The sequence below is a fragment of the Dermacentor silvarum genome, chromosome 6 (assembly GCF_013339745.2).
Source record: "Dermacentor silvarum isolate Dsil-2018 chromosome 6, BIME_Dsil_1.4, whole genome shotgun sequence".
Classification (NCBI taxonomy): Eukaryota; Metazoa; Arthropoda; class Arachnida; order Ixodida; family Ixodidae; genus Dermacentor; species Dermacentor silvarum.
The window spans coordinates 41,114,275-41,137,589 of NC_051159.1; the positions used below are offsets into that span (position 1 = coordinate 41,114,275).

The 23,315-nt window shown below is 45.8% G+C and overlaps 2 protein-coding genes across 3 annotated transcripts in view; one reads left to right on the forward strand and one right to left on the reverse strand.

Moving 5' to 3' along the window:
- Positions 1-1,938: 1,938 nt before the first annotated feature.
- LOC119455462 (UDP-N-acetylglucosamine transferase subunit ALG13 homolog) lies at positions 1,939-6,085 on the reverse strand. The gene is made up of 5 exons (XM_037716871.2): positions 5,880-6,085; positions 5,541-5,666; positions 5,273-5,432; positions 3,607-3,745; positions 1,939-2,230 (listed from the first exon to the last, which is right to left on the reverse strand). The coding sequence occupies exons 2-5, from the start codon at positions 5,619-5,621 to the stop codon at positions 2,119-2,121; spliced, it is 492 nt and encodes a 163-aa protein (XP_037572799.1). The 5' UTR covers positions 5,622-5,666; positions 5,880-6,085; the 3' UTR covers positions 1,939-2,118.
- Positions 6,086-6,160: 75 nt separating this feature from the next.
- The window catches only part of LOC119455460 (E3 ubiquitin-protein ligase Arkadia-like), an 80,471-nt gene continuing 63,316 nt past the window's right edge, over positions 6,161-23,315 (forward strand). The window contains exons 1-6 of one of the 2 annotated variants that reach the window (XM_037716869.2): positions 6,161-6,316; positions 8,626-8,709; positions 15,726-15,834; positions 16,582-17,262; positions 17,606-17,842; positions 19,312-19,468. In XM_037716869.2, the coding sequence (XP_037572797.1) occupies positions 8,629-8,709; positions 15,726-15,834; positions 16,582-17,262; positions 17,606-17,842; positions 19,312-19,468 (1,265 nt within the window). In that variant the 5' untranslated portion in view covers positions 6,161-6,316; positions 8,626-8,628. Of the gene's footprint in view, positions 6,317-6,863; positions 7,204-8,625; positions 8,710-15,725; positions 15,835-16,581; positions 17,263-17,605; positions 17,843-19,311; positions 19,469-23,315 lie in introns of those variants that run through there. The other variant, XM_049668797.1, reaches the window with a different exon arrangement.

The window sequence follows — 23,315 nt, forward strand, 5'->3', positions numbered from 1 at the left end:
TGTCGCGTGTCCTTCACAACTTACCTTAATACCTTTCTCTAATTTGTACCAACCTTAATCCGCCTTAATTCACTTTAATCCACCTTGCCCGAGTTTGTACCAACCTTAATCCACTTTGGTCGAACTTTTACCATACTATACCATACCATACTGAAATGCCTCAATATGGTAGTCTTTAACCACGCCTACAAGTGGTGTACTGTACTGTACTAAGTACTGTATTATAAATTATATTGTTACGTTGTAGCGACAGTAAAGAGCGAGGTAGTGCCTAGCCAGGCAGCGGGGGTCTTGCGCAAGTGACATCAGAAGTGACTGTCCGGTGAAAAACGGTCACCATCAATAAGCAAAGCAATGTACTATACCTGTGATAATAATGAGAAATCACAGATTCAAGATAAAATAATTTTTTTTTCTGAACTAAAATTTAGCATTATTTTTCTGATAAAAAGATAAATAAATAAATAAATAGAGAAATGTATAGTTGAGTACAAATGGTGCAAATTTTCTGACTTAACAGATTGACTGTTGATGATGCTTTTTTTTTTGTGTGTGTAAAATGGGACAGCCGACAAACCATCCTTTCTGCATTGTTCTCATGCCACACTTTGTTACATTTCACGCTAAAAAGCAATAAATTTTAGCGCCCGTGTGTCTCCTTTTTTTGTCGTCTTTACTAATCGCTCAACTAGTGCCATTCAATAAACATTCGGACTTTGTGTAGCCAAAAAAGTTAGTGCGCCCTGGGCACCACAGCATTTTCGTGCCTCTGGTACGCATGTGGAGACAGTGCAAATACATACTGAGCAATATTCAGGGCATTGCCGCCGAATAGGTGCAAGTTAGGCATACTCCAGTAATAGCTCTGCTGCAAGAAAAGAGAGAATAAGCTTTTATTATTTGTCTCAAGAGTCTGGGCCTTGACTCCTCAGATTTCTTCAAGAATTTTCAGGATGAACTTGAGCAAAGATGTCCAGAACTGTGGCTCGAAAGCCCGTCAGGGAGCGATCCACTCTTCTCACGAGTTCGGTCAGAGGGGGGTGCGGGTATCTTGTTCATATATTGCAAGAAACTATCGTACATGTGGTTCCCCTTCTCCCCCATCAGATATTGACCCTGCAACCTGATTCCTCAAAAGGTTGCCCTAAGGAAATTACAATTGTAACAAACTTTTGGCAGTTTACAACGATGTTATGTCCCTATGTCTTCAATGGATGTTCACCATCTGCCGTGGTTGTGTGCCAACATACAAACAATCCAGGACTGTGTGCCACTAATCATGGACAAGGCACCAAAGCAAAAAAGACCGTTCTATGTTTCTTATCATGTTGTGCCATTTCTTCGTGCTGGCTCATTATAGCTCACTTCCACCAATTGCCAAAGTACGTGGGATCTGCACGTTTGTTATTTTTGTATATTATGCCCCTTGGCAACCTCACCTTTTGAGCTGTGAAGCAGTTTGTGGTAAGCAGGCTCAGCTGTATGTATTCTCAGTACCATGCGTCAGACCTGAAGCATAAGACTTAAGCACTGGCCCAAATGGCTATTGCTTAAAGGAACATTTACAAACAATCCACAGCACAGTGAGCCACGTCTGGACAAGGTGCGGATTCTGGGTAAAAGCAAGGACGCCACGGCATGTGAGTTGTTAGAGGCTTTTCATATTGTTACGGGCATGTTGTTAAGGCACACGGGCCATCATGTATCAGTGATACGTTAGTTTCTCTCTTGCAAGCGGAAAAAAGATTGTTCGATAAATGGTTGTGATTTGCACGATGCGCGTATGATGTTTTTTCTGTATGCTGAGCATGTCTGTGCATATATATTAAGTGCAAAAAAGAAATGAATAAACAGTCGAAAGTTGCCGCTCCCCTTGACCCCGTCCCTCCTTCAGTATTTGCGCTAAGCGACCATATGGTCCAAGGTATAACACAGCACTGAAATTCTGTGCATTTATTATGATAATTTCTGGTTTAAATAAACCTCATATATGTACATGTACGCTATTTTACTGTCCAGCAGCATGGTTAAATGCACAGGACAAATCTAATCCCGGTGTTGGAGATGGTGAACATCCATCCGTGCTGGATGCAGAAATAGGTGTGCAGTCCCGCTGGACTATGACCAGCCCATGATGCCATCCAGCAGCTGGGGAAAGCGGTTCAGGTTTGGCTCCGGAAAGGTCCGCAAGCGGCTTGGTTCCATTTCCTCCAATGTGGCCTGCAAGTCTCTGCAAATGCAAATGCATGCACACAGATCACTGACGGTGTGTGAATACCAAGAGGTATGAATCAACTAAAAGCAGTACAGCCAAATGAAGGATGGCTGTAAAATTAAAAAAAACACCAATTGCAAAAAAAAAAAAAATTCTTTACTAGAGAGATAATTTCACTGGATATCACTCTCTCTACCCTCATGACAAAGCAGCCAGGGTGCGCACACTAAACTGATATCCTGCCTAATGTTATAATAAAAGCATTGAACAGCACTAAGTAACTGCTTGCGTGGTTATTTCAATAAAAATTCACTGACGATTACGATACTCCCTAATGCAAAATTTGAGCGCAGCTCTTTAGGTGTTTTGAATTCCACCGGTTGCTTCAAACACAGCCACGCATTCTCTAGCGGTGGTGGCTCAGGCGAAGTAGAGCAGGCGCAGTGGGTCCGAAGCCCATGCCAGCGCTTTGTTTCCATATATGGTATCGGCGGCCTTAGTAATGACTTCATCGGCGACCAGGTGACGACGCACGCTACTATGGTGCCATCTCGTAGCGGGTCGCCACTGTGGAGCACATCTCGTGCAGCACTCCACTTTCCTCCCCACCCTTTCGCTATGCTCTCCTCCTCCGCGTTCTTCCTTGCACTCTCTTAGCTATTGCCATCTTTCATGCTCCGCTTGTTCTGCCAGTTACGCCAGTGCTGAGAGGCTGATGCTCAACGCAGGAATGGGCGCCTAAGAGCTGTGCTCTAAAATGTGAATACAGATATAAAATGAACGACTAAGAGTCAGCCTAGCTGGGATGTAAAGCAGATGGTACTAAAGTTTCTGGAAGACCTTATGACTCGTTAGAATGCATAATTATTTGAGTTGAGGTCCTCAGACTCTGATGACGGCATCATTTTTTCACGCTACTGTCTTCTCCACGGCGTCATTCTTACATGCTACCGTCTTCTCCACCTCCTCTCGCTCACAATGTTCCTTTTCTTGCTTTCGCAAAGTGACATGCACAAAATAAGGTATATTGGCCCGTTTGAGGCTTTCTCACAACGCTAGCCAATGATAGCAGCAACACGCTGGCACACTATGGCCAGTATTTTTAACAATGCCTTTTCCCAATGCTGATGCCTTTCAGCGCTTTTCATGCTTGTGACTGGCCAAGCGACGCCCCATCCCGGGTGGAGCGTCAAACACAGCCACTCACGAATGCGAAAAGCACCGAAAGGCATTGGCATCGCTACAAGATGCTGGCCTATGTCTCAGTGCTGCGACAGTACCAGGCCACTAAATAAAGTAACGCCTGCGGAATTACTGTTGGAATAATTCGCACATCAATATGTACCCTGTACATCAATTACAGTGTGTGGAGGTCAATCTCAGCTACTCACTTGCAAGTACAATACAGCAGATATCCCTCCTTATGTAACTGGCCCGCCAGTTCACTCTGGTGGTTGTGGAGCAGCTTGTCGTTCACTACTGCAACCAGCTTCTTCCCGGCTCTGAGAGCTTGGAGTATGCTGCCCGCACCTGAAATAGCAGTTCAAATTAATATTCTTAAGGTACCAATGCCGGAGCAGTGAAGGAAAAAAAAAAAGTATTTCATTTTTTCCAACTTCTTGTTGAGGAACATTAGTTTACTGCCTCTGCCATTTCTTAGTTCAGCCTCTAACATCTAAAAGAATGTGGCACGTGCCTGCATATAAAAGTGAAATATTGTCATACACTCAACAGCAGCACAAAGCTACAAATGTTTGGGTTTCTCATAAAGAAAGCTTCTTTTAGAACCAGGATTTCTTCCGAAGTTATCCTGGTTCTGGTTCTAAAAGGATTAAAAGGAACCAGAACCAGGATTACTTCGAAAGAAATCCTGGTCCGAGAATCAAACCCAGGACCAACGCCTTTCCAGCACTGTTGTTCATGTAAGGTCACCTTTTACATTCTGGACTTCTGCAGAGCTGATTTGGCATATTCAGTGTCCCTGCACTTCGAGCTGTTGATTAATTTAGCCTTGTTCTACAATCTGCTTGCTTCCTGGTAGGTTCAGATGGTATATAGCGACCACCCTAGAAACGGCCTTGGTCCCAGGTTCAGTCCACAGGCCAGGACAAAGTTTTGTTAGACTGCGAAGATTCCTTTCTTTTATTCCATATGGATTTTCTTTGTAATGCTGTGATACTGTAAGGTGGATGACAATATTTTCCTTCCTTCAATCTTCCTCCACTTTGCTGATTCAGAAATGATTTGACACCTGAACATGCCCTTCAGCCTTTTTGTTAAAGCTTTTAAAGCAGCTTCCATCCTCGCACTATTGAAGAATGGATTAACTCTCTTCTGGGATTGCTCATTCAAAGTAGCAATTTTGATGGCGCATTAAATTAACATTTGATACACCTAGGCCGGTATTTAGCGCTCGCTAGTGGACATGTGACACTCCGCCCTGGGCGGAGCATCGAACGTGGCCAGTCACGAACGCTAAATGCACCGAAAGGCATTAGCATTGGGAAAAGGCATCGCTACAAAATATTGGCCCTAAACATGTTATGTGTGCAAATAAATTTTTGCTTGACATTAATGAGTTCCTAACTTAATATTTTTGTCTGCAGATAGTTCAAATTTATACTTCGTGATGAAGTCTGTACTTTTTTTTGATTAGTGCATTGTCTAATAGTGCTTTATATTCAAAAGCCTGTTTGCAGTGTTCATGTAAATTGGTGTGTTCTTGTTCGTACTGAAATTGTGCCCCTCCTCCTAAGGCCATCTGTCCTGCCGTATCTTGAAATATACAGGTGGTATTATTGGGAAGCTTGGGGCAGCTGCTCCTGGACCGCACATAGTACATAGGAGCACAGGAATGCACATAGATGAGAACACCAAGAGGGGACAGGGAGGAATTAACAAAAATTGAGGTACGCGTCTCCGGTGTTTTTTTTTTTTTTTTTTTTTGTGGAATGAGAAAATGTGTACTAGGCACTCACTGTAAAAATACAAAAGCCGTTTCTCGATTCAAACGAAATGAAAAACGGCGTACGTGTACAATAGTGATCAAGAACTCACCTCCATGACTTATCACCAGTGAAGCTTCGTTTATGTCTCTGGTTAAGGAATCCTTGAAGTTGTAGCTTTCCACAGATGGCTCAACATGTCCTTCAACTTTTGGTGCGTTCCCTTTGCCTACTTGAAGGAGAACCTTCGTGTAACCTTGGCTATTTAGGACCTGCAGAAAAGACAACCAATTTGTCCAATCGAAAGAACTTGGCCTAGTTCATACTTGAAATGCGTTCTGCGCAATCGCTCACGCAACCAGTGCAAAATGCGAACTCACAGCTAGCACCTCCGGCGACACGACTGTCTCGATGAGCTCGTCGAAGGAGGTTGTTCCCACGGTAACAAACACGGTCTTCATTTCAAGGCTGGTGCTTGCGTTGTTCCATGGGAATCGGAGATGTGCCTGCGTGGAGACCCAGCCCCAACGACTGTGAACAGCCAATATGATAAAAAGAAAGACATTGCTTCTACAGCAGGATGTATGTTAGGTTAGATATAACTCCCATATGAGCAACGGGAAAACGGGTGGCGGTCTGGTAAGGCCAGACTGACCACGACGTCAGCTGACATTTTTCGTCCACGTATGCCCGCAGAGGATCAAGTTGCGTTCGCGTACCTTTCCCAACAGCCAGGCGTCACGTTACTCGCGGACGTCGCCACGAATGAAATACAATCTCAAGGTAGTTTCCTCAAGGTGGAGTATTGCGCGTCGATTACGTGATGCAACAGGGCTTCGCAGAACCGTGTCAAATACCAACCAAAACCAAAACTGCGCGTTTACGCGCCCCAGCGCCAGGGTACCAGCGCGCGCTGCGTGCGCCTACGTCTACCCTCGTTCCGAGGAAGCAGCCGTCGCTAGGAAGAGAAAAAAAGAAAGAAAAATAAGAAGGAAAAGAAACAAGAACCGGAGGGTATTGTGTTGTTCCCGTGCCTGCCATGGCGGAAGGGTGGATAATCGCTCCGTGGTGACAATATTTTTGTGCTGATACTCCGGGCTTGCCTGCTCACCACTGACTTTAAGATCGGTCCTGCTATGCATCGTCTATAATTAGGGTAAGTGGCACGATGTTTTCGTCTTCGTTGTCGTCATATTTCGAGCGTTTGCCGGGAGCGTCGATCGTGGTGTTGATGGAACGCCGACCTAAGTGCATGTAAAGTGAGGACGCTGAAAGAAATTTGACCAAGTTGGTCAGCTCTCTTATGTTGTCCGAAGCGAAATGTCGATACAGCGACAGCATGGTGTTAGTTCTGACGCTACCGCGATAATTGGGAAAAAAAAGCTGGTCGCATCCTAGCCCTTATTTTGCGAATATCGGAACCTGTGGTGAGGTCTTATCTTGTGCAAGGATTGGTGTTTTGTAAGCACGCGATGCGCGAAGGCCCAGATTCCATGGTTCCCGTGGCTACGTGACATTTCTTGTGCGTTTCATCCCAGATTTCTTCACACTAGCCACGCCGCTAGACACATCGTTTCTTCTGTTGCTGAAGTTTGCCAAGTGACAGTTGTTTAACGCTCTCATTCGACGCTTTCTTTTTTTTTCTTTCTGCCCCAGCTCCGGCTTTGCGTTTCTTATCACTGCGTATCCGTGCAGCGCTGCTAGCCTCTGTAGATTGCCTACTAAGCCGGTGCAGGGCCCGTTCTAGTTCGCTGTACCCGCGCTACGCCTGTAGATCGTGAATCACGTAGATTGCCTCGGCTTCGCGAAGCGATATTCAATGCGCCTTGCCTAGGGTGACGCTTTTAGCCGCTCTGTCCGCCACCCCTGTTGTCTGTGGCGGTGCTTCGCTAATGGTTGTTTGCGTTGGTGTTCGAACAGCGGTTAGAAAGACGCAGCCGACCGCAAAATTGCTTGCCTGACCGCGCGCATTTTTTTGCTTCGTCGCAGCTGCGTTGGTTGGGTCAGCTTAGCGTTTCCGTCTGTGGAAGCCACGCTGTGCAGGTTTGCTTTTTGCCCAAACTACTTGGCATATGACTTATATTAGATGTGTGTTTTTGTTGTTCGGCGAGTTTATTATACCTCACAAGAGCTTTAAAAGCAACAAGATATCACTGGCAAGACGCCACAACAGTGGCGTTCACTGCTTGTCGACCTCTTTAATTTCTTTATCGGTTGCGTAGTTTCTGATGTTGAATAATCACGTACAGTACGTCCGAACGAAATAAGTGTCGTTTTATCTTAGCAGAGCAAAAGCTGTTGCACTTAAATTGTTTACCAAAGCACGCTGCTGCATTTAAATTGTGGAGCAGCATAACAGCATTCAAAACAGCACTTCTTTCATTGCTTCAGTACTCTGCTATTCCCTTTTGCTGAATTTCATATGCATGTTTGCTTTTGAGCTACTTTTTGGCGAACATGTGTGGTAGGGCAGTGAAATCTGTTATTATTGCAAATGTAACATGCATAATTTAGCAAATTTTTGTGGCTGGCAGTTCGACTTGGCTGCAATTTCAGGAATACATTCATAAAAAAGAGTTGGGCATTGCCATATACAGTGCATCTGATGTGTATTTCACACCACCGTCTATACATGCGTCGGGGTGTAAGCGATGGACTGGGCTTGTTGGTTTGGGTTAAGATAAAGCATTCGTACTAATGAAAAAAAAAAAAAAAAAAAACGTAGCCTGTAGTGCTCTCTGCACTTGTGCGTTTTTTTTTTTTCCCATTTCAACAATTTTCAGTGTTTCTCTACTTATTGCTGGGCCACTTGGTCCATACAGTGACGTGAGATTTTCTCTTAAAATCGTAGAAGAAAACATATCGCTCTTACCACTAATCTGTTCGTGCTGGAATTTCGTAGGAACATCACGTTTTGTTGTGAAGATCGCTCAATGCAACACTTGCTAATGCCTGGTTAAAAAAAAATGGAAAGCCATGTCGCCTTCGTCCGAGTCTCTCAGATGCACTCCCACGTGGTTAATGGAAACCAGTCTTGAAGGCCATGCTTTGCTGTATAGTAGACAATAGAAGTGACATAGCTGCCATGTTTTAAAAATAACTTGCTGGGAGGGGCACATTGAGGGGCTCAACTTGAATTTTTTTTTTTTCATGAAAAACTGGGCGAGTAACTGCTAAGTGTGCTAAGTGTTATATTGAATGATCCGAACCGTAAAATGCAATCTTTCTGGGAAACTTGAGCAAAAACAAAACAGTAGTAAGAATGAAATCTTTTTTTTGTGCGATTTCAAAATAAAACTGCAAGTCCTTGTACATGTTTTGTTGTAACAGGGCACTCTTTCCTGTTCTGTTCCTGCTTCATATTGTTTTGCACCCTATTACACACACACACACAAAAAAAAAGTTTAATATGTCAGGATGGTTAATGAAGCCTTTATTAAATGAGCAACACTGCCAACCACGTAGGTTATGGAGGACCAGCTTCTGTCTCCAGGTAGTCAGACTGCCCAATGGAGCCATTCCTCGGGCCTCGTCAAGGGCCAACCAAAGGCAAGTTTGCTGTCTTTCCACCAAGAGTGGCTAATGTGTTAGTGCACTATCTTGCTGTTTTCAGCTCAACCAAAGAAAAACAAACAAAATTCACTTATCTTTCTGCGATTGAAGACAACTGTTGAATTGCTGCTCTGGCAGTAGATTCAGTTGCTTGCTTATTCCCGAGTCATAATTGATGTAACAGTAACAATATTTGCGTCATTTGTCTGCAGGGAAGTGTTTTCGCTTTTCTGGGCACGCTTTGCAATTTTCAGGTTGCATCTCCTGTGCAAATGCTTTGTTTTTGTTCCGGCAGGTTGTGCAGTGAATTTTTAAAGCGAAAACACTGCCTAGCTCCTCTCAGTGGTTCCCGCTGTTCATGTGACCAGTTAGGTATATTATTGCTTCTGCTCAAGGGGACTGTTGTGATCACAGAATTCTGCATATTTCATTATGCGGCAGCCATTTCCCCCTCGTGGAAAAGTAGCATTATGAGATTTTCATTATTCCTTGTTATTCAGGCATATTGTCAGCAGCAACAATGTTGGCAGTTAAGGTCGCTGTCATTTTGAAGCGTCTTCACATTACCTTTTCATTTAGGCACATTCACTATTCATGTGTGTTCCCTTACCCTTTGGGTGCCAGGTGCTTTTTGGAAGCGCGAAAAGATAAAAATTTTCTACGAGTAATACATGAGCAGGCTTTAAATTTATATGCTATCTATTGGCGATATGTTGCTGAGAATTTAAAATATTTTTTGTTGACAATTTAATATTGAATCAAGATTTATGCTAATTAATTATTTTAATTAGGATAATTAGTGTTCCTCAGGCAACGTGGCCTCTTCATAGCTGTCATTGTCTCTTGAAGACACCACATAGTCAATGTAAAATTAAAGTCCCCTGAAATAGAGTTCGTAAGTTGTTGAATTTCTACATTGTTCAAAGTTATAAAGAACATGCGAGCTTTTTTGTACTAGTCTACCATGTTGGAAAACGAAAAGCGCGAGCAGCGCTTGCAGTCAATAAGCTTTGTCGTACCATCTATACTATAAAAAGGAAACCTACCACAGAATTTTAGTTCAGCGAACTTCTGGGTAGATGGCGTAACCAGTCTCGCAAATTTTCGCTGGCATGGCCAGGGGTATGCACTGCCAGTCAGAGCAATGCACTAGGGCGCGGCACTTGCAGGGGCAATTGACTTTGTCAACCTTGTTGCTGCGAGAAACAAAAGTGAAAATATTGTCTGGAACTGCCTGCATGCACTATGCGTACTATCTATCGCAAGCAAGAGTTTAAAGACCAGTGACGAATGATTTAATGTTGTGATTCAGCTTAGAATTGGGGGGATGTGAACATGGGACTCCATTTCAAGTTTCATGTCTGGGCTGAAAAACAAAAAAAAATTTTTTTGGATAGTATTTGTGGTTAACACTTGCTTGTGACTGTAGAGAGCATGCTATGAGTGTGTATAGCATGCATTGTGTGACACTTAGTGTGTGAGATGCTGTAAACTTTCTTTCTGCATGAGCTCAATTTCTCATGTTTCATTTCAGCGCACAAGTTTTGAAATATGTTTGCAGACACTAAATTTAGCAACACGGTTGTGCCATTAGATGAGTGTTCTGCTGGAAGAAATTGGTATTGCTAATTGTTCTAAAAATCGCAATGCATAAAAATGTATAAAAATTACCTCGTCACAGTTGAGCTGAACTCGGGCCATGTTGGTCTACATATACTTGTTAACAAAGCACCGTCAGATGAGCTCAGCAGGCAGACCAGCCTTGGTAACTTATCACGAAAGTATCTAAATTTAGTGAGTTTTAGTCCCCTTAATGGGAATATTTGCCTTTCAGAAGCCCTAGCAAATGTTTTAGTTATTTCTCTTTGGTTATTCAAGCAGCCAGTAAATTTCCCTGGCATAATTATTCAAGGATCTCTGGCTAAGTTCAGTGCCTCCCCCACATTTTATCTCCAAAAGGATGTATGCACCTTCATTTGTTGCTACTTTTAAAGGCACAGCGATTCATTTATTGAGTTATCTAGTGACATCAAAACTGCTTTTCTAGGCAGATCACCATAGTGTTTCCTACAAACTCTGGCACTAATGTCTAGTAAGCTCAAAGCATGACCGTTCAGCAAGCATCGGAATGACACGGTTAGTGCAGGGATTTGCCTAGACTTCATCCCTCTGGCTTCCAATGGCTTTGGGACTTTGCAAATTGAGAATTTTCAAGGAATTATAAATTCAACAATTCTTAGTAATTATGCATAAATACAGTCTTATTGCCATCTGCGTTTAGCAAAGACAGGATTGCTTCGAAATTAAGGCCAACAATGTCAGTCAAAGCATAGTAAACAAAGCTGCAAGAATATCTGAAGCCTGAAGTACGAAGTTTAGGCAAATCGATGTATACTAACCATCATTCTCGCGGTAGCCGAATGATAGTAACACTGGAGTTTACTCTAGTAATTGTAGTGCGAAACTTTCTGCTGAGCACAATCTTGAGGTCTGATGCTGTTTTGAAAAATTGGGATTGTTTCCCCCTTTAACATTTCGACTGTCCACTCGCCACCGTGGGAGGCGATTTAGAGCTATTGCTTAAAGGTAATAGAGAAGCATATAGGGAGCGTGGGAGGTAATTTAAAGCTATAGTTTAAAAGTAATACAGAAGCATATAGGGAGCGTGGGAGGTAATTTAAAGCTATAGTTTAAAAGTAATACAAAAGCATATAGGGAGCGTGTGACACATAGAGGGGGCGCTGCGGCAGTGCCACCCTCGGACGTTGCAGCGTCGTCACTCTGCCTTTTCCTGCGTGTCGTGTGCATTTCCGTGTGTGTGACGGGTTCAGCCTGCGTTCGATGTAATCACCAGTCGCAAGAAAAGCCAGATTTTGGCATGCGTGCATTCAAGAGTTCTTCGGCGCCTCAAGTGTCGACAAAAGGATGAAACTGCACCGAAGCAGTCGGGTTTTCACTGTGCTAGAGGAATGAGAAGTGTCCTGAAGGGAAGGTGCCTGTGACAGGTGAATGACAACACAGGTGTGCTATCACAGTACAGGTTTGTGTCTTTTTCCGTCTACATGAAGGTGTTGTTTTCTGGGGATGTTTGAATTCACATTCCCATAAAAATAAGCCGATCTTGTTTTGTGCACATGCACGAATGAAAAACAGCACAACTGTCGCGCAAATAAATGTAGCTTTCCCACTATGAATGCTTATGCCACATTAGTGAACTTTTGAGCTTGCATCAGAAATGCCATTTCATGTCAAAATATGATTAGAGAGTTTTAGATTATGGGAATGCAAGCTTTGGGGCTCCCTAGCGCTAGGGGACCCCAATGCTTTCGTCCCCCTAATCTCTCTATTCACACTGGCTGGTTAACAAGAATACTTGGGAATGTTAGAAAAGTATGTACAGTCTCACTGATTAGTTTGAGTAGCATTTGGTCCCAACATTGCTGCTTTCAGAGACATTTCTTGTTTCGTAAAGCACATTAGGCAAGCATCTTGCATGGTACTTTGAGCTGTTTTAAATGACGTAAAAATAATGAACGGGTTAAAATAGAAATATCAGTGTTCCAGAACCAGACAGGGACACACAATGCAAACATATTAAAAAAACTTTTTCCACGAGAAACGATTCTACCTAAGAAAAATGAACAACAAAGTAATTTCAAATGCCCTAAATCCTATACATACACGAAAAACTAGCTATATACATAAAAATACAAACTACACCTCAACTATGTAATGTTCTTCAGTTCAACTAAACAAGTAGCCACTAGAAATCGAACATTCTGACCGTCACCAGTAGTGGCGGACGTCAGCCCGGCTTGGTGTAAGACATCAGCCTCCATTACGAGAGGGGGGGTTGCGTCTCTCTGTTGAGACCACTGTGGCACAGGATGTGGTCTTGGCCAGTAGGGCATCGTGCCGCTGACGTGGCCAAGCGGTTGCCTCTGTGGCACTGGACAGCAGCCGGTGACGGAAACGGGGGGGCTTGACCGGGCCTGTGAAGCGATGCCACGGTGACGTAGCCAGGGTTCAGGATCTGGATCTGCTGCCGGCCATCTCCAGGTTGTCCCCTCTCCGGTCTGGGTCCCCAAAGCTGCTCCTCCTCGTCTCCAGAGCACACAGCTGAAGATGAGTCTGCCCTGATCCGGAGTCCACGATGACAACGCCCTGCTCAGCAGCCTTCGCCTTCTTCCTCCTCTCTTGTGCTTGACATATCATTTGTCCTAGTTCCTTTCTTTTTTCTCATCATTTAATAAGTGCTCCCAACTTCGTTTCGCCGAATGGCGTCGTCGTCTGCACGTGCACCTTCACACCTTTTTCGGTGCACGTGTTTCAGTCCTGTCGGTTCTGACAGGAGGTAAACAAGGTGAGAGTAAACAGAAGAATCGGTTCTGACGAGAGCCAGGAGGCGGAAGCTTAGTGAAAGAAAACTTAACTAATGGGATGCAAATTGAACTAAGTGAAACAAGGAAAGCTGTGATCATGCTAGAGGTGCATGCATGCAAGCTCTATGACGTCGGCAAACGTACACTTCACGCGGTGCACACTGCATATCCGCTGTTCTAGCTCGTCATGGAGTTATGGCCATGTCGAGAAACAGGGACAAAGAATTAGTTCTGGTGGACAGTTCAAATAATCACTCGAGCAACCAATAATGCAACAGCTTGTGTGTGAAATCGCAAAGCTGCAATGTAAGCCTGCGCACTGCTTCACTATATATGTTGGCTGGAACAACATTCGTAACTTTGCTTCACCCTGCAAGGTGGTTTCACCTTTGTACTGCCATAGTCCCTTAATAGCTTTTTCTGGTTACGAAACTCCCACCTTAGTTTGATATAAAGCCAGCGCCTGCTGCTAGGGACGCCATAGTAAAAGAAAGGCCACCTAGCCGAGCGGCCGCCGCAGGCGGCGGTATTTTTTCTGCTCTGGTCACGTTGCGGCCGAAAGCCCCGCTTCTTTTCGATTGTATTTACAATCCATTTTGTCGTAGCAGTTACAGTATCCAAACTTGAACATCTGAGAGTGTTTTCTAACCGAAATCAAGGCGCGTACAAAAAGTAAACAATCTCAAATTCAGCTAGCGGCTCCTTGTGTCAGCAGACAACTCGCATAGAATTCTTCTTACTGAGCAATCTGTCGTTAGTTGGCCCAACCGGCTTCGGTTAACAACTTTTAAGCGACTTTCATGCGCTGTACAAAGAACAAGACATTAGCGGCGTGGCGTTGCCAGTAAGCGACAACCTGAGCTCAAGGTTGTACTCAATTCCGATTGCACTCGAGCCGTTCAGGCGATGGTGACAGATTCTAATCGCACGTAACAAAATGTTCTATGCCGTCAGAATTAGTTTGTAACAGGTACATTGGCAGATTGTAGCCGTGAATGAAACGCTTGCTTGAAGGGAAGCATTGTCATTTTCATGTATCACAAGCTTTGCTAGTTTTCGTGCGTATTATTCCAAATGCGCGACGAAAGTTTTAAAACGCGATTTTCGTTGTCAATATACCCTATGAAAACCCAAATGGTTTATTATGCCTGACTGACTCAGCACTGCGCTTATTCATCTCTAACTCGCACAAGCAGAGTGACGAGGATTGATGGGCCGTTGCACTTAGTACCATACCTCCTCGGCGAACTGCGACGCATAATAGTATTTGAATTGCGAGCTTTCTTTGAAGCAAATGTAGCCGTTGCACTCGTGAAACTTCTTATGACAAATAACATTTAATTTTCGCTTTCACTCAGTGCTGCTGTAGTGTAGAGCTCAAAAACGATCTGAAAGTTGTATTGACACAGAAAACTGACATCTTGTTTTTTCCTGTTGCACTAAGTTTCGAACGTCCCAGTTATCATGGCTGGAAGCCTACTTTGTTTCAGGAAACAAAATTACTTCTGTGGCATGGCCCTTTTGTGAGCTGAGCAGCGCTGAGGTAGCAACCTTAAGCAAATGTTAGAATTGTCAATAGCTGTTGCTATCAGCGTGCGAAATTCATAGGCAAGAACTGAAACTAAGTGGCTATGCGAATAATTTGCCGTCTATAAATATCAACACACAGACAGTGCAATGGTTACAGGTCATAAATATTTTATTGTTTAAACCATAACAGTTTTTATATGTGCCTATGTTCTCATGGAGGCCTACTAATAGGCACCGATTTTATTTGCAATCTATAAATGAAACAAATCTTGTAAACAGAACAGGCTACTGAGAATCACACGCACGCGCACACACACAAACACAGGCCGTCGAAAAACACAAGGAATGGCAGTAGGCCTGAGGCGCGGCTTGTCCCTCGGCAACGATACGGCATCACCGTTTATCGTGAAAGTTCGTACGGAGATGGATGATGGATCAAAGTGCTTCGCGCACACACGCACATGCTTGGACTCGAAGCTGAATTCGTCCTTTTCTTGCCGTGGTATGGCTCGCTTCCAATTCTCAAAGTGCTCACGAACACTCGGCATGCAAAATAGCGATACCTTTTCGGTAGTGCCTTTGTAGCCGGAACGGCCGCCCGGCACAGAACACCTGAAAGGCATCGTCAGACAAACGTGCCACTTCAATTGTAGAATGCCAGAACTCGGATCTTGCCTAAAAATCAATCACAGATATAAAGTACGCGTCCAAACTTTCAGCCCACGCCGGCCGCATCTGCAGTCTCTCCGGGTTTAACACGGAGAAAGGTGGCCTCTCAGCTGCGGTGGCGCCGCAGCGCGGCGGCTTCACACGACCTCTCAAGCTCTCCCATAGAGTGACGGCGGAGTTTCGTGACCAGAAAAGTATTGAGAGACCATGGTACTGCTCACAGTGAAAAAAAAAAAAAAAAATTCTGATCAACTTGTTATTACTTTTTGCTAAGAATGGTGTTTCTTGGGCGGCAACCTTGGGACATCGAAAAAAAAAAATTACGAACACTAAGGTGGGATGCATGCCAATGATGTTTGCTGTTTGCAAATCCTTATGATAATGAAACTGCTTGCAGTGGTCGTAAGTTCTTAAGGTAACCTGTTATTACAGGTCGCCCAAGAAGTGGTTCCTGAAGAAAGCCCACCACCTTCACTGTCGTCCATATTTGAGACTGCGTTTGGTGCCACTGTGACGCAGTCGTCGGCTGAACTGCCAAATGGTACGGAACGCATATTTGACTCTGCCCTAGCATACTATCTTCCGTGTGGGGACAGACATCTGAATTTGCTGATCCTGACCGTCGGCATTGGTGGCAGCTTCTTGAAAAAAGAATGCAAAGTGCATTTTTACAACTCATTGCTCTAAATAAAACACTCGGTGCTTTGAATGTTAAAACTCTCCAGTTTAAAGCCTGAGCAGAGGCTAACTAGAGCTGGAGGGGAATTTTTGGTCAATCACTTTTGCACGATTTCTTGTGACTCCGCATAAAACACGGCGTTTATGAGCGATAGTGTTCCTGGTACTGCGGCAAGACAGCATGCTTGGCACTGTGTAAGGAACACTGTCACCCAAAGACGCCAATGCATTTTCATCGGAGTTGCGCAAAACCTTGCGAAAATCATTCTATTCCTGAAAGTGAATATCAACCAAGAATATCAACCAAGAATACAACGCTTGTGTCTAAGGAGCAGTAGTGTATTTGAAGTGTGATTTCACAAGGCATTCTTTGTTGGCATTGCAATTTCCCAGAACAATGGTTTGCATCCTTCTGACATTGAGGTAGTGGGCTTTAGTCGTACGGTGTTCATTTCTGCGCATGCGGAGTGTGCATGCCAGCTTGTGCTGTGTTCAAATCGGAGGTTACCTTGGGCGCCCTTGTCTTGTTCCACTCTTCTTTCCCCGCTGCTGCAGCTATGCCTTCTTGCCTCTCAACCAGCGCTGTTTTGTTTCTGTCTCCCTGTTGCAGTTCCCGAGATGCCCATTGAATGTGGCTCTCCTCTCTTTGCCTCTGCCGACGAAGATGCCGACAGTGCATCCAGTCGGCTAGACCACGGAAGTCTCCGTGGCAGCCGCTGTAACTATCGCCGTGCCACCCCTCCGCCACCGGCAGTTCCCCCGTACTCCCCTTACACCCCACCTCCAGCACCACAGCAGTTTTCGCCCTTCTCTACGCCCCCTTCTCACCCGCTCCTTTCCCTGACCGATCTTCGCATGGATCTGCGGCTAGCCCCGAGAAGCGGTAGCGCAACGGCTTTCTTGTCCGCTGCAAATGTTGCTCCTCAGAACCGGGAATGGCATCCAAGCAGCATTGTCACGCCGGGCATTGTCTCGACCACTGTTTACTCCTCGAGTGTGGTTTCTCCGGACGTTGCCTCGCCCTGTCTGGTGTCTGCGGGGGGCCTTGAGAGTGCCGAGGCGCGCCACCGCAAGCGGGTGCTCAGCGAGGGTGAGAGCAGCCACTGCAAGAAGGAGAAGCCGCGCAAGATGTACCCTCAGGTGCCCGCATCATACGCTGCCTCCGCGTCGTCGTGCCGAAAGGTTGACAGTCGCAGGCGCAGCTCCGAGAGCGAAGACGGCGCGTCTGGTGGCAGGCACGGGGAGAGGTGTGGCTCTGAGCAGAGAAGCAGCTGCATGTCGCCGTCGCCCAGTGAGTGCTTGCTGCATTAATGTGAAGCACGTTGCACTTCTGATGTGTTGAAAGCACAGAGCACTTTAAGGGCAGAGGTGAATGAAATGCCATCAATCCTTGTGTTCTTGCCCTGCCTCTTGCTTTCTGCTTTAGTCTTTGTCCTTGTTATGCATGCTTGCTTTACAGTTGGTTCATTGAAAGGCTGGGAAAATAAATTGGGTTGCAGGAAGTGGTTAATTCAGATTTCTACCCATATTTCGGGTAGTGGCTTTGTATTAGTCTTCATTGCCTTCCTCCTACAATTCGTGTGGTAGTAAAATTAGCGGTTATATCCTGGTTGTCTTGTTTTGTTTCCTTTCAGGCACAGAAACAGCGGCCGGGGCAGCTCAGCAGGGTGGAGCTTGCAGAAGGGTTACGAAGGCGTCATCTGAAAGTGACAGTGATGCAGACATAATTGTCACCCCACCCAGGCCCCGGTCTGCCCATCAGTCTCGGCCACTGTCGCAGGATGCTCGCAGCCAAGATCACAGTTATTTGGAAAATCGGCCGGTTAGGGAGCATCGGAGCCACCGTAGGGGGTCGTCGAGGGCTCAGCCGAGTAAGCTGTGTGTTTTAGGCATCTTTGTCTGGCACCCAGGGCACAGGACTTGTTGGGGTTGCATGCAGCAAAAGTGCCACACAGGCCTATTGGTTGACATTAATTGCCGACAGCAAAAGCAGTGCAACAAAAGAATAGCAGATGACAAATAGCATTCGAGTAACAAACAGCAGATGGTACAGCATCTCTCCTGTATGTTGTTTGGCTACTGTTGTTCTGTTGAGCTTCTTTGCCCATGAAAGATGAAAACGTTCCGTAGAAATGTGAGGCGGTCAAGTTGGTTGACATTCATCCTCAATGGGAAAAGAAGCACAGCAAAAGAATAGCGGAGGACAGATAATTAACTCTGTTATTTGTTGTCTGCTGTTCTTTTGTTCCTCTTGAGTTTCTGTTGTAGATAAATGGTTCCCTTCTATCTCCATTCTTCTTTCCTTTTGTCATTGGTATGCATTCCATTATTGTCGCTGTCATTAACTGGTCAGCATGAAAAATGGTTAAATAGAAAAGAGCTGAAATAAAGGAATTATGAAGTTAGACCCATGTGGGTGCACTCACAGGGAGTATTGCAGGGAGCTACTCCTAATAATTAATTTGCTAACTGATCTGATCGTTTCGGTTTTTTAATATACTGAATGATCTGGGTGACCAGTGTCCAACTTGGTTGTTGGTGTAGTTCCTGCCTTGGTGGGCAGTACTGGACAGACTTTTTTATTTATTTTTTGATGCAGGGGAGTTTACAAAATTCTCGTTGTAAAGGAGCAGTTCAGGGCCCAAATTTTAGGGGAAAATATTATTTTATCGCTTTCTAATATACCAACAGCACAAGAAGATATATGAAAGAGTTTTGCTCACTTTTGCGCTTAAGTACAGCACCATTTGGCATGGATTGGAGAGCAAAGAGGGCAATGATATTCTTGTTTAGGTTTAAGAGCAAGGAGTGGAATTGGGCATGTCGTATGCCTAATGTGCAGAACAAATTACTGGTGATCTGGAGTAATGGAATTGGGTGCCAAGGTAACGGAAACATGGCCGAGGACAACGGAGCATCAGCTGGTGTGATGAGATCAGGAATAATGCAGTCATAGGGTGGTATTGTTGTATGCAAGACAGGATTGATTGCGATGGCTAGAGGAAGTCACCGTAGCACAGGCTGATGATGATAGGGTGCATCTTTTCTAATGAAACTAAGAGCTGGACAAACTGGTGGATATTTATATTGTGAAACAGTGTTGCTTATCCCTTTGTTGTCCTCGTTATCCATCACTGCGTTTCACAAGGCATTCTATCTTATGTTAGCCAGACTTTGCCACTTGTGTGTCTTAACAAACTGCTAAAGCTAAACGTTTTTGGGCTATGGCTGATCGGGAGAGGCTGTGGTCTTGCAGTGGTAAGCTTAAGTAAGCTGATACTGGTTGCCGGATGGGCTGCAGCACAAGGCTGACACCTTCTTTCTTCTATCCGTGTGGCAGGTACATCTCAGGGTGCTGAGGGAGGCCAACTTGAGGCTGGGCAGCTAGGGCCGGACTGCCTCTGGCCTTCGGCGCCTGATCTCCAGCTGGATTGCCTCATCAGTGATGATGATGATGATAGTAGCAGTGTGGAGCTCGTCAGTGTGGAGCTTCCCAGGTGAGAGGTGCTAAGTGCTGTTGTACATTTGGCCTGGAGTAAAACCTGGCTCATATTTTTTGGAGGGAATGATGAGATGCTGGAAAAAGCCTGAAAATAAGAAATACAACATAAACAGCATAATATTGTTACGGTGAAGGGAAAGGTGACGCGAACGAGAGGAAGACGAAGTCTCTGGCCGTTGCCTGAACGCCATATTTCTTCGCTTGTAAATATACATCCTTCTACACTCGTGGGCCTGCTTTCTTCCTGCAACATTTTGGTGGAGGTGCGGGGTACAATCACGGAACTTCGCAGTGGACGTCATCTACCTGCCGCCACAATGGCAGATCAACCGACACAACCGACAACGCCTCAGCAGTCCACGCCAACGGTCATCCTCGCTCATCTGCGGGACCCGGGGACATTTTGTGGCACGGACAACACCGACGTCGAGGACTGGCTTGCGATGTACGAACGAGTGTGAGACAACAACAGGTGGGGTCCAACAATGATGCTAGCAAACCTCATGTTTTATCTGAAAGGAACTGCGAAGCAATGGTACGATACGCATGAAGCTGACCTAACAAGCTGGGATGTCTGCAAAGAAAAAATGCGTGACCTGTTTGGCAGACCTGTCGGTCGTCAGTTGGCAGCAAAAAAAGAACTTGCATGCCGCGCTCAGACGTCCACAGAATCCTATGTCGTGTACATACAGGATGTGCTGGCTCACTGCCGCAAGGCTGATAACACCATGACCGAGGCGGACAAGATTGGTCATATACTAAAAGGTATTGCAGACGACGCCTTCAATCTTCTGATGTGTAAGGATTGTGCCACTGTGGATGCAATTATAAAGGAGTGCCGGCGCTTCGAACAAGCGAAAGGCCGCCGCGTCCCTCAACATTTCGACAGGCTGCCCAATACCGCCGCGACATCTTCGTGCGCAGACCCGCCGCGGTTCGTTCAGCCTACAGGATCAGAAGATCACGCGTATCGTTCGCCGTGAGCTTGAGGCCATGGCTCCGGCTCCAATTCGTTCCGACTGTCGGGAAAGTGTGCCCGCTATCTCGCTTATACAAGCGGTCGTTCGGGAAGAAATAGCGAGTTTGGGCATTCCATCTCTCTGCTCGGTTCGCCATACGAACACCTACCAGATTTCTCCGGCCGCTCGCTCCCAGACGCAAAGCTTCTCGCCACTCCGCCGCAACCCCGCTGACTGGCGCACACCGGATGACAGACCCATCTGGTTTAATTGTTCCGGTATTAGACACATCGCCCGTCATTGCCGTAATCGCTGGTCGTCGTCTCCTCGGTGGTCGTCTCCGAGTCACTACCGCCAAGTACCAGACAATCGCACTTTCTCGCCCTACACGCCGCCTCGGAACATCAACGCCGACAGTGCTCCACCAAGATTCAGCCGCTCCCCATCTCCGCAAGGCCGTCGGTCCCGTTCGCCTCTCGTTCACTGCTCTTCGTCCCCATCTGCAACCGGTCGCTTCCCTTCGGGAAACTAGGCGGTGCAGCTCCCGGAGGTGAAGCTGCAACTCCGACCCGGCCCACAAATCCTCTGTTGACCCTGCCTACACGTGGAAACCTACTGGACATTGAAGTTGATGGTGTTCCTGTCACATCTCTCGTTGACACAGGAGCGCAGCTTTCAGTTATGAGCGCTGCTCTCCGCCGAAGGCTCAAAAAGGTTCTGACTCCCGCCGTACCGTGCACTGTGCGAGTCGCTGATGGGAGTACTTCACCTGTTCTTGGAATGTGCACAGCACGTGTGACCATTGCGGGCCATTATAGCGTTGTTTTATTTATCGTCCTCGAGCACTGTCCACACGACCTAATTCTCGGCCTCGACTTCCTTTTGAAACACTCTGCCCAAATTGACTGCTCCGCAGGTGTTGTACAGCTGGATCTGCCGCTTCCTGCCGACGCAGACGCAACAACTTTTTGGTGCATAAAAATTACTCGAGGGGAAATTGGGTGCTAGTATCTACAGGAGCTGCAAGTATGGAGATTTAGCAAGAATGGGATTGATAGGTTGTACATGGATAGTATGTGGGTATAGTACAGTAGAGCCTCGTAGATACGATCCAGTTTCGTACAATTTCTTGGCACTAACATTTGCGATCGAGAGCACAGAAAATGACCTAATACATAAACGCTTCGTTTTTTTTTACCGGTTAATACGTTCCCGAAAACGGGAGCTTTTGGCACCTACGTTCACAACATAGCTAAACTGCAATCGTACATGTTTTCCCACTGCTAGATCTTGTGTGAACAAAAATAGGTGGGAGGCACATGTGATCGAGTACAGTAGGCGCCTGCCACGGCAGCTTCTCCGCAGTATTTGCGCATCGATGTCACGCTGGCACGCACTCAGTTTCCTTTTCTGGTACCAAGAAAACTAGCATTTACAGCTATTGCCACGAACCCGTTTGCGATAAGCATCTTCACCTATCTTTTTCACAACCTGTGTGGCATAGTGCTGTTGGAAGCCTACTGCAAGCTTTCAATAGGCAATAACTAGAGGTGTGTGAATATTCAAAAAGTTCAAATATTATCGAATTTTATATTCTTAATATACGTATTCGAATCAAATCGAATACATTGCTGGCTGTGCGGGAGCAAACACAGTTATTAGCATTTGTTTCCGTCTAATCTAAGAATATTGGGGTGATTTTTATGCGGAATTTTGTGACAGTTTCGTGCTACTAGCGAAATTTCGCCTGTAAAGCACACTTAGCCACTCAATGTCTTAAGTTCACAGGAAAGCCAGCCTTTCAGTAGCAAGGGGCACAGGTTTGCGAATGAGGGTGCTTTTTTTTGCTTTTTTTTTCTTTTTTTTGCAGTGCCACCCCCAATTCTGAACTTATTGCTTAACAGCAAGTGCGATGAGTGACTGGCACAGTGCCAAATGCCTCCTAGTCTATGGTCATTTGATGTGGTATAATAAGGCACTAGCTGGCGAGGACAGCTAGTGCGAATGATTAAATTTTCCAAGTTAACATGAGCCAAATACACTATGCTTTAGTATAACGGCCTACTGGTCTAGTTTTTTTACATTGACAATGTAATTGCAATGTTCCAACGTAACAAATTAAGCCAACTTCCTAATAAATCAGTGGGGGTCCAACTGCGCCATTTGCGCCATTTTGCTATAATTCTACTTGTCAGCGCCTTCCTGCGCCCATCGAAGTGCAACTTGCACCAAGTGTGCCAAAGCGCCACCTTTGCCTTGGGCGCTACGCGGACATCTCAGTAGCGTGGCCGATCGCTCCGTTTGTAGACAGATCCGCGGCTAAGCATTTCGAGCATCAGCTACGCGGACGTCGCGACCAAGCTTCGCGCACGGAATCCTCGATCGGACACACAGTTAAGCCTTTCAGCACTCTGTGTTTCCGAATTCGTGACGAAGCGCATCGAGCGTCGACTCCTTGAGCTTGCGGCTAGGCATTTCACGCATCAGCACTTGGGACTGCAAGACTGAGCACATCGAGTGTCGACTCCTCGAGCCCACGGCTAGCCATTTTGCGCATTGGTACTTGGGACTGCATGACTAAGCACATCAAGCGTCGACTCCTCGAGCCCACAGCTAGCCATTTCGCGCATTGGTACTTGGGACTGCATGACTAAGCACATCGAGCGTCGACTCCTCGAGCCCACAGCTAGCCATTTCGCGCATTGGTACTTGGGACTGCATGACTAAGCACATCGAGCGTCGACTCCTCGAGCCCACAGCTAGGCACTTCGCGCATCGACCCTTGGGACTGCGCGACTAAGCACATCGAGCGTCGACTCCTCGAGCTCGCGACTAGGCATTTCGCGCATCGGCACTTGGGAATGCGCGACTAAGCACATCGAG

Coding starts and splice junctions, on each gene's coding strand:
- LOC119455462 (XM_037716871.2), bottom strand. CDS start 5,621: ATGAAGACCGTGTTTGTTACCGTGGGAACAACCTCCTTCGACGAGCTC. Junction 3,746..5,272: donor ACTGGTGATAAGTCATGGAG/GTGAGTTCTTGA, acceptor CTGCTATTTCAG/GTGCGGGCAGCATACTCCAA. Junction 2,231..3,606: donor CTGCTGTATTGTACTTGCAA/GTGAGTAGCTGA, acceptor TTGCATTTGCAG/AGACTTGCAGGCCACATTGG.